This window comes from Lontra canadensis, unplaced genomic scaffold (assembly GCF_010015895.1).
Source record: "Lontra canadensis isolate GAN:19392208 unplaced genomic scaffold, GSC_riverotter_1.0 scaffold46, whole genome shotgun sequence".
In the NCBI taxonomy this organism is placed as follows: domain Eukaryota; kingdom Metazoa; phylum Chordata; class Mammalia; order Carnivora; family Mustelidae; genus Lontra; species Lontra canadensis.
Genome location: NW_022631040.1, coordinates 448,832 through 467,606, shown reverse-complemented (window position 1 = coordinate 467,606; position 18,775 = coordinate 448,832). Strand labels below are relative to the sequence as shown.

The 18,775-nt window shown below is 35.8% G+C and overlaps 1 protein-coding gene across 5 annotated transcripts in view; it reads right to left on the bottom strand.

The window, feature by feature from the left end:
- KCNT2 (potassium sodium-activated channel subfamily T member 2) overlaps positions 1 to 18,775 on the bottom strand; it is a 344,381-nt gene that overhangs the window by 56,249 nt on the left and 269,357 nt on the right. For all 5 annotated transcript variants that reach the window (XM_032872884.1, XM_032872885.1, XM_032872886.1 and 2 more), the window contains 2 exons: positions 17,501 to 17,635; positions 8,512 to 8,623 (listed from right to left, as the gene is read on the bottom strand). In XM_032872884.1, coding sequence (XP_032728775.1) covers positions 8,512 to 8,623; positions 17,501 to 17,635 — 247 coding nt within the window. The remainder of the gene's footprint in view (positions 1 to 8,511; positions 8,624 to 17,500; positions 17,636 to 18,775) is intronic.

The following is an 18,775-nucleotide window of genomic DNA, read 5'->3' as shown; positions in this document are numbered from 1 at the left end:
TTTCCACTTTGGAAGATAAGATACTTGTTGGAAATGAGTCCAGGGATCTGCTGGCTCACATCTTGTTTAAATAGTGACTTATGTCAGAAATAACACAGTAAACGAATAGCACATTTACAATGTGTGTTAAATTAAGAAAAAAAAAATAGAGGGATGCTTTGGCTACAGAATATTCCCATGGTTTTGGGAAAAATGAAGCTGTGTAATCAACAGACACTTTTCCATTAACTGTTATATATCAGGCACTGAGCAAGGTTGGTAGAATGCAGAGGTAATTAACAAAAGATCCCAGTTTGGCAGGTATTCAGTTTTACTTAATAGAAAGGCTTAAAATCAAATATCTACAAAGCCATGTGTTGTGAGCCCATAGAAGTCCAAGTATTAAGGAAACCTAAAGAGGATGGGGAATGGTGAAATGACATCACAGCTGAGCCTTAAAAAAAGGTTTTGCCAAATAGGAAGCAACCTTGCATTCTAGGTGCAGGATCTTATTTTTTTCTTTTCTATAGAATAAGAGATTTAAAACATTTACACTTTTACTTGGTTCGGTTTGGAGAAAAACAAGCCACTACTCTTTTTTGGTGCTTTTATAAAACTATAAAACAAAATATGTGTATTTACTTTTTAAAAATAAAGGTAAGTTCTGTACTATTTAATGATCTTCAGAAGTTGTGACTCATAAAACACAACTATAATTCTAAAAATTATTAAAACAGACTAAATCAACCATAGTTGCCACGATGAAGGAAGGCCTGAAAAGCAAAACAGCTGGTGAAATGCTGGTACCTCACTGAAAAGAGATAAAGAATTAGAACTAACCAAACTGTCTGCAGAAGCAGTTGGCAGTCCAAACTGGGGGAAATTTTGGAATAGAAATAGAAAATAGTTAGAAAACAATACTGAAACATAATAATTAAAGGAGAAAATCCACTGTGTTTGACTAGGTTATCAGTGTAGACGTGACGTTTTGAGTGGTACTTGAAAAAACAGTTTGCTTTACCTTCATTAAGAATACAAGTATCATTCAAGAGACTAGTTTTAAGTAAGGAGGCCTATGAGTTTAAAGGTAATACCTAAATATACCCAAGTCCTTAGAAGATAAACAAAGGGTACATACATTTCTTGTGGAAGTTTTATGACATGAAGGGTCGTTGATGAAAACTATGTCATGATTTTGAAAAACTAACAGCTGTCCAAATGAATGACTCACAGCTGAGTCTAGACTATTTTTTTGGTTTTCAGACTACTTCCAAAGGATTGTTGCATATGTCATGCTCTTAAAAAACTGATTGGGGGGAACACCTGGGTGGCTCAGTCAGTTAAGTATCCAACTCTCGATTTCAGCTCAGGTCATGATCTTGGGGTTGTGAGATGGAGTCCTACACTGGTTCATAGGCAGCCATCTTCTCCCTGTGCCCTCACATGGTGGAGGATTCTCTGGGGTCTCTTTTATAAAAGCACTAATCCCAGTCATGAGGGCTCCACCTTCATGACCTACTCAACTCCCAAGGGCCCCACTTCCTAACATTATCACCTCAGGGCCTAGGTTTCAACATATGAATTTTGGGGAGGGACACAAACCTTCAGCCTATGGCAACTCTGGACATATTGTATGAAATCATAATACTGCACATTCTTAATAGATAAATTTAAATATTAAAATAATTATCCACATAAATAACATTTTATCACTCCTCTAGAGTGTATCAGGTAATGCTTTTCCACATTTAAAAGAAATAGAAACTAATATCAATATTCTCTTCAAATTCTTTCTGGACAGCCATGGTAAAATGGTAAATATTTTCTTAAAAATGGAATAAAAAGTGTCCTAATAAATCAAATCCAGTGTAGGCAGATAGCAACAAACTTCCATTCAGCTATTCTAATACTTTGATTATGAATAAAAAGTAGTCCAACTTGTTTGGACAGAAAAAAGTAAGGTCATGTGTTTTTGTTTGTCCCTATATATCTATACCTCCCATCAAATTATTCCATGTATTTATTCTGTTGGTAACTGCTAGCATTAAACAAGGTATCTGGGTCATAACAGGTGCTCAGTAAATATTTACTAGTTTGAATTTAAATTGAGAATATATAAAATTTGCTACTTGCTTACACAATGAATATATCAAAAAATAAATCTGAGTCTCATTTATTTCTCCCAGATGCAGTCTTCAATGTTTATTATTTTGCTCTATCATTGACTTCAAAGTGATGTGATTTACAGACGTGACTCTTGGCATTCTGACACCAATTCTTTGAAACCAACTGGATATCCTACAATTCAATTCAATCATGACACTACCCAGAGATGACTCCGACCCCACAGGCTAAGGGGGGGTCAATCCCATGAGATGACTCCCATCTCAGACATCACCCACAAGTCCCAGATATCTCCAAGACAACTGTTCAGCCTGGGGGCGTCCCACAACTCCTTTTAGTTTTGATAATTTGCTAGAATGTTCACAGAACTCATGAAAATGCTATACTTAAGGATTATCATTTTATTATAAAGAATAAACATAAATGGCAAATAAAAAGTTACATAGGGCAAGTCCGAAAGGATCCTGAGCACAGGAGCTCCTGTCTCCATGAAGTCAGGGCGCACCACTTTCTTGGTACATCATTATGTTTACCCACCAGGGAACTCTCCAAGTCTTGTTTTTCAGGGTTTTTATCAGTTTCATTATGTAGTCATGACTAATTAAATCTCTGGCCACATGATTAAACTCAACGTCCAGCCCCTCTGCTGTCCATGGAGGTCTGAAAGGTGATGAAGATGTTGAAAGTTTCAATATTCTAATCATGTGGTTACTTTTTCTAGCTCTCATCCTAAAGCTATCTAGAGGATCCACCATGAGTTGCCTCCTTAGCATAAAATCAGGTATGGTTGAAAGATATGAAAAAGACTACTAATAAATTCCAAGAATTTTTGAAGCTTCGTGTCAGGAACCAGGGACAAAGATCAAATATATATATATATATATATATATATATATATATATATATTATATTATATCACCCTTTCACCTCACATTTTCATTATTTTGCTTCTTACATCAGTGTGCAATTACCATATGATAGCTCAAGTGTGATTATGATCATTATTGGGAAATGGTGATAGTTCAAAAGCAATTTTAAAGAATGTAGTCTTAAAGCAAATTGCTATAAGCATGAATAAAAGGCTTTTTTACAAAATGCATCAAAACAAGAGATGAAGTAAGTCTTTATAGGAAAATGAGATGAAAAATTATTTTTCCTATTGCTGTCCTCCTCTTTTCTGTTTGTTATTACCTGTCACATTTTCCATGTTCACTCAGCTCTTATACTGTGTTTCTGATGCCAACTACACTTATTTTGTTAGAGGAAGTGTCAATGACCCAATATGACCAATGATCAAACATGGGAAGTACTTTTGGGAAAACAATGTTGGTAATGGGAATATCCAATACAAAAAGGATAATATAAAACAAAACAACTCAAAACAAAAGTAGACAACAACAAGCAAAAGATCAGATGAAAGGGAAAATGCAAGCTAAAGCTCAGATGTTCAGAAAATATTTTGAAAATTTCATAAATTTGTGGCATATTGCTTGTGACAGAGAATATGGACTGTCTACCAAAATTGATTACCTTATTCTTCATAGGCATACGACTGGACTACATTTCCTAATCCCCTTTGAAGTTAGGTGTGGCCATGTGATTGAGTTCTAGCCAGTGGCATATGAGTGGAAGTCTATGTGTCACTCTCAGACCCGATCCATTAAAAACTTCCATCTGCTTAATACTGGTGTGTATATACTGTTATTTGCTGCCTTTAATTGTACATTTTAAGATAGATAGTAGCTCAAGCAAGAATTAGTTTCAAGTACAGACTAAAACGGGGAACTCAGAGATTTAGAATCCTCTAATATTTAAAAATTGTGCACTTCTGGGGACGCCTGGGTGGCTCAGTGGGTTAAGCCTCTGCCTTCAGCTCAGGTCATGATATCAGGGTCCTGGGATTGAGGCCGCATTGGGCTGTCTGCTCAGCTGGGAGACTGCTTCCCCCTCTCCCTCTGCCCACCTCTCTGCCTACTTGTGATCTCTCTCTCTCTGTCAAATAAAAAAATAAAGTCTTTAAAAATAAATAAATAAAGTCTTTAAAAAAAAAAAAGTTGGCGCTTCTGAATGCCAACAGGAGAGAAAACTGATGCAAGGCACTGAACAGCAAAGTCCAACCCAGCACTATTGTCTCAATAACCTTAAGGGAACCTCCAAAGAGAAAGAGATGCATGGGTTGAGAAGGAAAAGAAATTTTTAAAAAATTATTTTTAAGAAGGAATTTTGGGGAGCATTTGGTCATAAAAATTTAGGGAAGTAAGTATACTAGAAGTTTATCAAGTTTTTGAAAGAAATTAGCAGACTCATCTAAGAAACCTTTAATCTTTAAAAATTTAGGGGGAAAATGCTTTCATAAGCTTAAAAATCTGTAGATTTTTTTCCAAACTTAGATAAGCAATAAGCAAGATAAACATTCACACAGGCGGCAAGAAGTACGTACTCCTAAAGTGACAAGGGTTAAAAATAGCTCAGGAAGAAGCTTGAGGTGAGACAAGGGTCACACAAAACAACAGACAAGGGAATTCCTCAAGAAAGCAAATCTCAAAAAATAATCAAGGAATAATCAAGGAATTTCCTTTTCCCAAGAATAGATGGGGGTCCTCAACAATCATTCATTGTTCACATCATGTCATGGACCAGTGATCCTTCTGTGCTCTCAGTTCTCTCCTTTTCTTCATGGAAGTTACTATCGTGTCTATTCTTCAGCGTGTGGGCTCTTCCAGAGAATTCTTACAGATTATCACTCCCATTACTAGTGGCAACCGGTGTTCTATTAGAATTCAAGGTTTACAAGGAAACCACCTAAATGTAATCATGACACAAGTAAAAGAGCCAGGGTCAATGCAATCTAATCTCCCACACTCATTCTAACAAATTCTAGCACAAACGAAAACCACTTAGTGTCCAAAATGTGTATCAAGCAGCCAAGCTGTTGTTTGTTTCTAATTCAAAACCTTGATTATGTTTCTAAAGGTGAAGGCTTTATCTGTGAAGGTGCAAAGGCATCTAATTATGGATAGAATAAAAGGATATTCATAAATATGTTCAAACAATTAAAAAAATCTACCTATTCTTCAGCCAAAAATAAATTTGGAATATTATTCAATACTAGAAATAAAGATCAATTTCCCAAGCCTAAAAATATCTCCTTGTGTCCAGAATACAAATATAGAAAGACAATTACTATGTTAGCTATATTTATATCAGATAAAAAGCATGGATTGGAAATTAACCATCACTATATCACTGATGGCACATGTGTTAGTTTACTAGGGCCGCCATAACAAAGTACCACAGACTGGGTAGCTCAAACCACAGAAATTTATTGTGTCAGAGTTCAGGAGGCTGGAAATCTGAAATCAAGGTGTCAGCAGCATTGGTTCCTTCTAAGGGCTGTTAAGCAAATGGATTTATTCCAGGCTGCTGTCCTTGGCTGTGGATGGCTCTCCACATTGTCTTCCATTTATTTATGTCTGTTTCTGTATCCAAATTTACCCTTTTTATAAGGATGTCAGTTGTATTGCATTAGGGCCCACCTCAATGGCCTTCTTTAATCCAATTACCTCTATAAAAACCCTATCTTCAACTAAGATCACATTCAGAGGTACTAGAGGCTAGGACTCCCAACACATTTTTCTTTGAGGGGGAGGAACACAATTTAAGCCGTCACAGCACTACAGTCTAGAAGGTTTCTATGTGACAAAACCACTATTTCCATGGATAAAATGGTAATAATTGAGTTGACAAAAAAAAATGTCTATGGCTTTATAACCTCCAAACCAACTGGTTTCAATTCCAATTCCCCAAGACCCACTATTCCTTAATAATGAAGGGATATACTGAATTCCTTTACTCTTTTTGGGAAATATCTAGTATATGTAAGGGTAAATAAAAATCTAAAAAATAAATGAATTTCCTTGATGCCAAAAGGGAAGAAAATTACATATTTCCTCCTCTTTTTCCTAGAGCAGTTCCTTTAGAAAACTTGCAATTGTAAATCCTTTCTCTGTTGCTTTCAGAAGGATGCAAAGCTTTTGAAAACCTGAATAATCTCTAGCCAGTTTTGTACCTCAGTGAAGTCTTTCTTGGAAGTCTTAGAACTATCTTTCTGAAATGTGAACTTAAAGCATCCAGTCTCTCTGTCTCTTTGGGAGGTTAGTCTATGTATCCAGCTGCAAGTTTTAACTGCTTGCTTGTTGCCAAGATACAAGAAGTTTTATTTTTCCTTTATATTATGACAATTAACATGTATGTAAAAATTGTATTTGCTTAGCTATATAAAAGAGTGAGATGCCTTTCTGTTTTTCACAATCTCTTTAGTGGATTTCTTGAGATGTATATCATTCTGGTTTAATGTTTATTCAAGTAAAACTTTCCTACACTTGTAAAAAACATTTCTAGATTGGGAGAAGACTTTATTTTTTATTAATTCCCCAACAAATATTAAAATCTCATATTGTTCTTTTTCCCTAATGCAATAGACACACAATAATATAGACACACACACTCAACACTATTAAAAACATCTTCCACAATTACGATCTTCAAACATCCACTCACTTGGCATAAAATTGAATACATAGAATGGAGTAGTGATTAGTGACATCCACAATAATTTATAATTATGTTTGTAGTACCATTTATTTGAATACTTATTATATGCCAAAACTGGGCTAAGTGTTTTGGATAGATCATGTGGTATAATCTTCGCAATGACCCTATTATTTAACTATTACCACTATTTCTAGAGAAGAATCACAAAGCTATCAATGTGTAAATAATTTAGCCAGGTTCCATTCCCAGACAATAGTAGAGAAATGGACCAATCTGACTCAGGATCCTATACTCTTTATCACTAGGTAATCCTAGTATGACCTAAGGGAGAGCATCAGATACCCTGTCAGCACTGATTTCAGCTGGATTCCTGATAACTGGGTTTGCCTGTGGGTGCTGAGCCAATATAGCCAAGCTTGCCTCCACTCCTAAGTAGTGTGGCATAAGGAAGTTTTCTGTCCTGAACATTAATGTCTTTAAGATTCTCTTACTGCACTGGGGCACCTGGGTGGCTCAGTGGGTTAAAGCCTCTGCCTTCGGCTTGGGTCATGATCCCAGGGTCCTGGGATCAAGCCCCACATGGGGCTTTCTGCTCGGCGGGGAGCCTGCTTCCCCCCTGCCTGCCTCTTCGTCTACTTGTGCTATCAAATAAATAAAATCTTAAAAAAAAAAAAAGATTCTCTTACTGCACTAACTTGAGAGCTATATAATCTTGAAAAAATTATTTCACCTGTTTTACACTCAGTTTCCTCTTCTGAAGGCAGTGCCTAAAAACACCTTAACTATGACTATAAAGGAACAGTGGGAAGGCTCTACTAATATAACAGATGTGACCAGCTCTGACTGAAGATGGAAATCAACAAACGAGACTGCAATAATGTCCTTACTCAGCAATATGTCTCCTAGGAATTCGGACAGTGTTTGGCATAACAGGTAATCAAAATTAAATGAAAAACTGAACTAACCAAACACTAACAAATATAAGGCATCATTATCTGCACCTCTTATGTTTTCATAAACAATAAAGATGGCATAGATTTAACACATTTTCACATGAATAAGATTGAATCTCATTGTTTTCTCTTACATCAAAGTCTTCCGGTGTACTAGTATCAAGTAAATGCTTGATACAAAATCCATTTACAGCCACATTCAGGTTAGACATTAAGAATGGAAACCACACCTCTCTGTCCACATACCATGACTTTACAATCCTACTTTGTCCATTCACATTACCCTGATCCCTTCCCAAACCTAATCAACCCCCCATTCCAAAGACCCTCATTAAATAAGATTTCCTGTACTCAAGAAACTTTGACCTTGCTTCCCGGGTTCTGATGTATTGCTAAAGCTCTCCTGAGGTGACCGTCTCCCTTATCTAAGGAAGCAATAAACTCAGCTTTGTCTCAGATTGTGTTGGTGGCATTAGGGAAGCTAACTTTAACAAAGCCTACAACTTTTCTAAGGCCTTAAGGATTATTTTAAAATAAATTTTAAAATGCCCTCTATAAACACAGGTTTCTTGATATAACGCTCATGATATTAACAATATAATGGGCATTATAAGTGAGTATATGCATTCTTGTTGCATTTAACTCTTTCGTAGATCATGCTTTGAATTTATAATAGATGATGAGAGAATAAGATATTTCCATTCTGTTCACTTGTGATACAAGTGGCTCAAATCCATCAATTCACATTAAAAAATTGTAAATTAAGATTTTAGTTCCAAAATAAGAATACAAAACAGTAATTTTATTTTTACTACCTCATAGCATTTCTATATATAGGAATTTCAGAGTTGCTCTTTCAGGAAAAATAGTTAAATGCAACTTCCTTAATATGAAGTCTTACCTTTTCCAGTTTTGAAAGAGCAAGAGAGTAACAGTCTTTGGCTCTGAATTGCATGAATCTCATGTTGGCCGGGTGGGTAAGTTCTGTGATAATACTGAGACTGGAAAACAACCTACATTAAAAAAAACAAACAAATACACAAAGAACATTTGCATTACGCTAACAATCCAATATGGCATTTTTGTATAACAACATATTTATGAGTAAGTGTTTCCTAGCCTTAGGCATAAGGCATTGCCACAAAAACTGTCCATATAATGCAAGAAACATGGAACACTGTTTTCCAAAGAATATTTTAACCAACACTTTAGCAATGTAAGAAAAATAAATTTAGTAATTTGGCTTTCATTAGACATTTCTCTCTACAATTATCAAGTGGCAGAGAATAGAAACTCATGAAGCTGATTTAAGAAGTTACAAGGTGACTTTGTGGATAATGTTAAAATTAAAATTTATAAATGAATACACTGATTGACAAAGATGTCATGTGATGAGCTTGCTGTTTATGAGTTCTTTGATCTTCTAAGTTCCCTATCCTCATAGTATGCAATTTTAAATGTCAAATCTTGATATAATGACTTTCTGAGAAGAGAAAATATTTTAGCTGAAATAACATTTCATTATAACAAATTGAGGCCAAGGCTCAGTTGATAGTGTTCTTCTAAAAGGATCCTAAAGAAAGCATTAGCTTTCTTCCTGTACACCTCCTTCCCCCCAAAACATACACACACACACCCCTGCACACATACATACATGATAATAACTATCACATCATAACTTCATTATTGTTATTTTTATTTACTGAGGGCAATATTTAACACCTACATTAACAAGTAATTATCAAGCATTTGTGATCGGACAGCTCTGGTCTCTAGGACATAAAAACAAGTATGAAGTGAAATTTTGCCTTTAAATTAGGCTCTACTACCTATAGGAAACTAAAAAAATTATAAATTATAAGGCTGTACATATATTTTGGTACATATTTTTCTAGGGGTGATAAATATGTCTGGCTGAGTCCTCACAGATTATGTAGCATTAAGACACCAGTAAACGGACAGCTCATGAGAAGCATCTAGAATAGTGCTGAGAAAATAGTGTTGAGAAAAGGCCAGAAAAGTAATTTGTGAGAAAAATCTAGCTGCAAACCAATGAAAAGCTATTTCATCTTTTGGGAAATTTTCATTTTCTCTGAGAAATATACATTTATCTTCCATAGATAGTATTATTCTAACTTTGGATACATTTATGATTACTTGGATGATATAATCCCTTTTTAACACATTATATCAAATAGAAATATATATATATGTAGCTATATACTGGAGGTCTGAGTTACAGTGAGTGGTAATATGATTAGGTGACCTGGTCAATGTACTTTAGTGACTTGTAGAATGGAAATTAGATAGAACCAAAAAATATATATATAATGTACCATTTCTGTTCTATATAAATGAACCTATACCACGGTTTAGACTGAGAAAGTGAATGCATTACCTAAGTGTGCCATCTAGTGAAAATCTGTAACTATAACCTATATCTATAACTAAATAAGACTTAAATATTGAAATGTTTTATTGCATTGCCTTTTATACCTACAAAATATTATTCACATTCAATTATAATACATTTATAAATTTGGTTTATATTTGGTTTATATTATATATCTTTTAAATACTCATCTATAATTCTATTTCTGGGTCTTAACATGGCCTAAAACACATTCTGATTATAAGATATCTTAGATATAAAATAACATAAAAAGTCTATCTTCCCTAGGTATGAGGATCACATTAAAGCAATATTATAGTTGAAGAACAATATTGTTTTTTCTATTTAAAACTTTTCTACAATTACTTTATGTTCTGATTGAGTGATGTGAGTATCACTGTGGAGATGTACAAAATCTCTATGGAATAGTTCTCTGCCTGAATTAATTTATTCAAAAAGTATTTTTGACAGACATGCCTTGTTATACTAACCAATACAGAGATGGAAAACACACTATATACTCTATTTCCCAGACCACTGGGAGAACTCTGGGACTAGCTGCAATTATATATTCAAGCAAAACAAACACAAGGACATATAAACCTGGAAAATGTTTACAGTATCTTAATAAAAGTACTCAGCTATTGTTTTACACTATAAATTTCGATCTGTTGGGATGGCTGGGCATGATGTTTCTGAGTAATGGGAGTATACTTTATATATAGGTACACAAACTTAGATATATGAAACACTAGTTTTAGACTACAATTGAGTGTCAACACTAAAAGAAATTTGAATTTTTTTTACAAACGCCTTTTAAATACTTTAGGTCTGAGTCCGAGTTACTAATAAACGAGACCATAATAAATATCAGATATGTCCTATATTTAAATTTATCCATGTAAACTAATGAAAAGAATAAAAAAATATATTTTTTTACTATATAAAGGAATCATTCTCGCATTTATACAAATTCATTACCAATATTTTCAGTTATATCACTTTCCAGGTGTAGAGGAATGTTATTTCTTCAATGAGACTATGACTACTTGTGCCAAGCTGAAGACAATATTCCCTTTTTTATTTTTTAGCTTGCCATTTATGTTCTTAGCATCCTAGGGATGCAAATCTTTTAAATGACCAGCTCTCCCTGCTCTTACTATACCCCCTCCCACCGCAAACCACTTTTCACATTGTAACTAAAACAATATTTTAAAACTCCATCTTTCAGTGGTTTCCTTCCTGTTAACTCCTGTAACGAAGATCAACTTGCTACGAAGCTCTGTAAACCAGGACCTCGAGCCTTTGGCTATGCTGCCCCCATGTGGCATGCTCGCCTTTTCTCTTCGCCGGCTTAGTCTAACTTGCAGGTGAAAGATGAATTTCTCAGGGAGGTGTTCCTTGATCCACTGGACTAGATCATATATTCTTGTAGTCTGGATGTATATAACATTCTTTTTTTTTTTTCGGTAGCTGCCACACTTACCATTCTCCAGTTCAATTTTTAAATGACTTGTTTCATGTTCCCAGCTTAGATTATCAGCAACCCAAAGCCAGGATGCCTTAATCACGACTGATCATTGTCTGCCTTCAGCACCACAGCAGCCATAGACAGCATCCTGCAGAGGCCCCAAACTCACTATTTGCTCAGTATTACCCCGTGGATAAATCAAGCTGTAGGTGTTTGTAGAGGTCCACCTGACCTGTACTGGGCTAATGCAGGAATTTCTCCTTCCAAACACATCACAGATCCATGACTTGAATGAATGTTTCCACTGACAGAGCACTAATAGTAGTTATCTTAGCAGTCTAATCAGCTAAATTTTAGGGGGAAAAGCAAACACAAAAATATCTTCATATTAAAATATCAGCCCAAGGGACTTCTGAACTAAGTCACTCCTAGGCTTTTACAAGGCAGATAAATCGATGCTAAATCAATTAAATGAAGAGACCATTAGACTGAGAGGGTCCTAACACTTTAGCAGCCTGCGTAAGCAAGCCAACACCTCAGCCTATAAATGTCTCAAGGCTAAGACATCAAAACCAAAGGACATCCACACAGTCAGCTAGGCTTCCTCGAATAAAACCACTTAAGCTGTGGCCAAATAATTTCCTTGCTTTGCTTCTGCCTCTTCTCGATGAGTCCCTAACTCCTGTCCTTGGAGAGTTTCTAACTACTTCCTATCTGGCGCTGCCAGATTTGAACCGATTTTTACTCATATAAACTCTTAACAATTGTTAGTATGCCTTAGTTTATCTTTTAACATTAGTAACTATTTACATTCGTAGCCATTCTGTATTAAACTAATGTTTTAACTATCTTGTGTGCTCTCTAGAAAATTCTCTGCTTCTCAACTTCCAGAGAAAGTTTTCTCGCCTTTTCTTTTCCGGATGCACAGACTTAAGGCCTTTGGTTTGAATCAGCCAATTTTTTTTCCTATATAAGATAGGATGAGCCAGTAAGCTGCCTTCACTGCTGCTTTTTTCCCAGCTAAATGAGGATAATGAGAGATGCCATTGACACGCCAAACATTCCCTAAGTAGAGCATTTCGATACTTAGTCTGACATAGCCATTTTTGAAGCAGTTGTTTTTAATTCAAGGCACGTTTTGCACGTTTTGGCATAGTTGTTTAAATTTAGCTAAGATTAACACTTCTTCATAAAAATGTAAAAACAGGCAATATGTTCAAACATACCAGGTACTTCTTCGGTAAAACTTTAGGAAGAGAAATTTAAATTTTAAAGTGAGGACTTGCTGGTCTTTCAATTTGGAAAACTGCACAAACTTCAGGAGTGATACCTGATAGTATTTGAGTCTTAAAACTTTGTATGCCAAGTTCTAGACTCTGAATGTGGAAAATAAAATACTTCCTGAGTGGGTTCTCTGGAAGAAATACACAGGGGCCAACCCAGCAAATCCATAATTGCCACACTGTATAAAGACACACTGGACTGTGTAGTCGTTTTCAATTACAAAAATATGTTTAAGTTATAAATGCAATTCCAGATGAAAAGGCGTCCTTCTCATGCCCCTAGCTCTCCTCTAACTCTTCTTAAACCTCACTCCTACCCCCAACTATACTGCTAATGCATTAATGAGATTCTCCTACTTTTGCCTTTGGTCTTTTGGGACTGAATAACTCTGAAAGGTCCTTGAACAATCTGGAAGGAATAAAGGCTTGCCAAGTGAAGCTGTATGTCCTAGTAAGGCAGGGGTTCAAGTGATCAATCTGCGCTTCTGAATAACAACAAATTTAACCTTACCCCAGACCGGCAAAACAGGCGATACCAGTTATACCAATAATTTGTGAACCAGAGCCTCATTACTTTCATTTCATACTTGAATTCCATCTCGTTCTTGTCTCCTGGGCTCTAATACAAGCACAGATTGAAGATTTTTCTAACATATTCCTTAAGTCATTTTAAAAGCTGAGAAAGCAAAAGTCAAAATGCCCCCGCATCAAAATGGAATGTCAAAATAATCAAGTTGAAATGGCATGTGCCCAAAGAGCTTCACCGTCCTTTACAAATGCTAAAACAAAATGTAGCATCGTCCCATGTAGAGCAACAGCATAAGGTCACCTTAGTTTGCTAAATTCATACAGAGGCCAAGCAGATTAGAATTTGGTTCTCCTTTGAGGAAATTAATGACATTCATGAAGATAGAAGGACTGGGTGAGATATTTTAGAGATACTATTATTGAAATAAATTTCTAGGCCCAAGATGGAGCTTCTCCTGCTGGATTGCTATGTCAGGAAACTAAAACATAGATTCTAACTTTTGTGTGTCTCTGTGATAAAATTAATTTGCATATCAGGACCCACAACTCGGAGGCTGCCTCAGAGGCCCCACCCACATCACAAATCTAAACTTAAGTCCCAAGTACTTATAGTGAATACCTATTAAGGAAACCTAATACACACCAATCTCAATCCTCCAAATCAGCTTTAGCTAGCTCAGCTTATGCTAGAGAACAGGACCTACTAGCCTGACCAGGAAATGCCTGACCTCCTAGCCCGCCATGCCCTATTTATAAGGTGCCCTTCTAACATTCTATAATCTCGCTCTTGCCCTGGATCTCTCCGGAAAAATGTCCCACTGCTTGTGAGGCACTGTACTTGCCCAATCCATAGGCTGTTTTCCCTTGAATAAAGGCTATCAATCTTTTACTTGATACTTACTTTAACAACTAAATTGTTTTAGTTTTGTTATTTGACACCCATAAATGCTCTACTTGACCAGAAACACAATATACCGAGTCAGCCAAGCCCCAGATGCCAAGCCAAACCTGGGCTCTACACTTAGTTCTTTGTTCCTTGTTCCTTACTCATTTTGTTTTTCTTTTTCCTGTTCCTTGTTCTTTATCCTATAAGAGCTTCCTGCCGCCCACCCTCTCTGGACCTTAGGAATGGAGACTGCCCACTTCATGAAGTGTTAAATAAAGTCCATTTGTATCACCTAAATTGCATTCTTTAATCATTTTAACACTATTCACTCTCTTATACTCAACATTCCCTTGAAGATGGAGTATTATGCTTTAATCCTAAATAGCTTGGTACCCAGCCACTGGGATGAGATTTCTGGTTGCCTGTTGCACACTTATGAGGATATCTGGATTCTACCTCTGGAACTGGTCATCTGTCTTTAAGGAATTTTGTGCAAGGTAGTGGGCAGAGAACCTGAAAGAAAACTGGGAGTGGAGGAAGGGAGAATAGGAGAGTTGAGATCGGTATTAGTCCACAGTAGGTAATCAGTAATTATCTGTTTAGGGTTTCAGCACAGGAGTGATTATAATGATTGATCTGGAACTTAATCTGGTAACGAGGGAAGAAAGGCTCTCAGGTGACTAAGGACAGTGAAAAGGTATTTGATCCAGTGGATAGTATGTTCCAGTGGAGACACAGGACTATTAAAAATTGGAGGTATTAGAAGAATTGAAGCAGAAAATAAGCAGTAGTATTCCCAGACCTAAATGAAATTGAGAGGATGGAGGGGAATGTTACTGGTACTTCAAGGGAAAGGCTATAACCAGGAGAACAGGTGGCTAAGGTAAGACATTGAAAGGATCATCTACATGGAATTGTTAAAATCATCAAGAATGATGGTAGAAACAGGGTTTTCAAGAGTCACAGTGAATCAGGAACCCAAATCATCAAGGAATGTGGGAAAGTGACCTTAAAAGTGGTAACTGACTGCATCTATAAAATGAAATGGCCAAATCTGCATGATTTTGGTCATTTGTCTATATAAGCAACATTCCATACATCACGGGGATCTATCGGTGTCTGACTTTTGTACTTTATTATGCAAGACTATCCTAGTTTAGCATGCACTGACCACCAGCTCAAGGACTACTCCATTAAAGAGTTTAACAGATTTTTTTTTTCCTGAAAAATATTGTTACGTACTTAGTGAAATGATGATAATACCACAACATAGGTATCTGCTTTTAGTTATTCTGGTCAGTTGGTTTTAAAAGATTAGAGCCTTTGCACCTTTCAGTAAGATGGGGATTTATTATCTATTTATTATTATCTTGAAATCAAAATAACTCATTCATAAACTATATAATAAAAGTCAAGTCAAATCAATTGAAACTTTACCATAACAAAAAATAAAGCATAATAGAAATAAAGCATTGATAAGCTGAAAATTAAAGTGGTATGTTTCATCAAACAGACTGGGGATCCTCCTCTGTTAAAAATGTAACTAACTTTTGCCATGCTTCCACCAAAAAGTACGATTTCACTTTGTTCACTGGCTATAAATCTCATCCCTCTCTGAATTAATTTTCCACTTGTAATTTCTTTTTTCATTCTCCAGAGGGGGGAAAAAATTACTTACATATATGTCATATTTTAAACATGTGCTATGCAACCTTTAAATGTACTATTTCATTTAGCTCAATAACTAGTTAGCTATATTCTAAATGAACTGCCACATTACAGTAGTTTTAGAGGGTACATTTTCCTCCTTTTGGAACAAAAGTTTTTTATGCAAGTTCAGAGTAAATTTTCCAGATGCTGTGACAGATTCATCACTTACCTAATTTCTGGTCCTTACATTAACACTGCAGGAAGGGTTAATTATTTTCCACATGCCTTTTATAGATATGAGAAACTGAATTTCTATGAGGTTAAGAAATATACTTAAAGTCACATGTATCTGCTGGAACCTCAGGGATTGAAGTGCCAGATGAAGTTTGTTGCTATACTGTTCCAAAGTCTGTGGCTTTTCTACTCTGTCACATGAAAGTGATCATGATAGTGCTAATAATTACAGTCACCAACATTCATAGAGTAACTGAAAACTACCAACCATGTTCTATAGCAGTATATATATATATATATATATATATATTTTAAAGATGTTATTTATTTATTTGACAGAGAGAGATCACAAGTAGACAGAGAGACAGGCAGAGAGAGAGAGAGGGGAAGCAGGCTCCCTGCTGAGCAGAGAGCCCGATGCAAGACTCGATCCCAGGACCGTGAGATCATGACCTGAGCCGAAGGCAGCGGCTTAACTCACTGAGCCACCCAGGTGCCCCTATAGCAGTATATATTTTTAAATCCGAAACAACCTTGTGATTAAGACATTGAGGTTTAGAGATGGGAAGTAATTTGCCTAAGAGCATATAATAAATAGTCAACTTAAGTGGGACTCACATCTAGCTTTCTCTTCTGAATTCTGAACTCAAAAAACAAATTGGAAACTACCCTCACTACAGGCTTTGCTACAAGATGAAGGTGTTAATGTGAAACAAGAGATATGATGGAGTTCAGACTGTTTTATTTACTTCCATAATCTGGTACCTCAGATAGTTCCTTTAGAATTCCACGAAGCTCACAAAGCTAAATTAATGATCTTTTAGATATTTACATTTTAAAATGATTTCAGAAAGAACCATTTCAAGTGACAAAGATGTCTTCATTTACAAGTAATTTTGACTTTGCTTATAGCATGAACTTTTCTCTAGTTTTCTTCCTTTCCCAAAGATAATCATAATGGAAATTCCTATCTGGGTAAATTTATTAATGAAAAACAGGAAAATAGTGAGGATAAGGTTATGACTTGGCTCTTAACATGGGTAAATTACCTTTTCACAGCCTTACAATATTTCATTTAGTAATCCAGATTGTAAATGCATACTTTTGGCCACTGCCAGGCATAAAATCAAAATTAGATCCCACTTCATCTGTGATAAATCTTGACTGCAACTGCACAGGATTTAGAATTTGTTACTGTTAAACTACACCAGAAAACAGATTTGTTATTCTATCTGCTTTGAAAAGAATGATCCTGAGTTAGAAATTAACCATACGGTGCCAGTCCTACATTGGAGACTAAATAAGCATTTGCTTCAGGATCAAATGAATGAACATAACCTCAGTGTAAGTACCTCATGTTCATTCTTTATATACAGAGTCAGAGTCAAATATTTCACCAATATTAGCAGTAAATAGGCCACAGGGCTGAGTTATTGAGATATTTACCTGAAAAGGGTCTGCACATTTACAATTGTTTTGGCGTCGGCCATGTAGTCTTCCTCTGCACTCATGGTACTCTCTTTGTCCACAACCACCATGTTGGCAGCAAAAGTCACTCCACACCTGAGTAAATCATCTAGGCTTTGATAAAAATCAACAGAGAAGAACGGACTTTCAGTAAACCACCATACTACGAACAGGACTTGCTTATCCACTACACTTGTATAGGCTGCCCTTAGAGATGGCTTTCACACAATTTGCCCTGGTAGATACAAGTTGATGGGAATTAAAATATAGTATTCTGCGCTGACATGAAATATTCATATCTTTGAGCTCTCTCTGTTTCATTAGATCCCAACCATTTCAAAGCATTATGTGTTAAGGAATTTTATTTAATAATATTTATCAATTATATAACTAAAACATGAAAAACACCCATTTTGCAATCAAATAGATAAAGCACGTTAGAACTGTGTTTTTATGATTAGCACACTATTTCAAAGGCAGGACATTTATATATTCTTTATAATCCCTATGGTACTTTTGATAAGAGTAGAAGTGAATACTTATATTAATTTAGATGGCTTAGCCCAACAAAGAAGTAGTAAACTGTGCAGTGTTTATTTTTAAATGTGTATTATTTCTTTGTGTAAAGCTATGTGTTAAAGATTGGTTCTGCACAGCCATGAGCACGAAAAATATATAAACATCAGTTGTATTCAAACTTACCATTCAGGAAGCCTAAAGGTTTTGAGCCAGTGATTTAATGACCTGAACTTTTTGATTATGTGAAATGCCTGCTAAACCAGGATACAAATTCCCATGAATTATAATAGTCTTTTCCTCTACCACTGATAAATACTAGCATTCTCCCACTGAATTAAAAGGAAATGTTGCCATTAAAGCTGACCTAAAGAACCACTCTCCCCCTGCCTCTGCTTCATACAAACTAGAGAAATACAACTGAATCAGATAAAGGAGACTGAACTTGAAGGAGTTTAAGAATGTTCTAGGTACGAAGTTGATTGAGGACGGAGAAGAATTGGGCTAAATGATGCCCACATCTTCTGATTTAAAATAGGAAGTGGAGAACTTAAAGAACAGTAGTTCCTTCTAGATTCTTAAATTACAGGTCAGTTGCCTGAGGATCTTTTTCCAAGTGTGTGATTGGTTGAACTAGCCACATCAAGTGAGAAAGTATTACCAAAGTTCTGAGTCCAAGATCTCCAGAAAATAATATTTTGCTTCAATCAGGAACAATTTTCTGTGGCAGAGATTTTA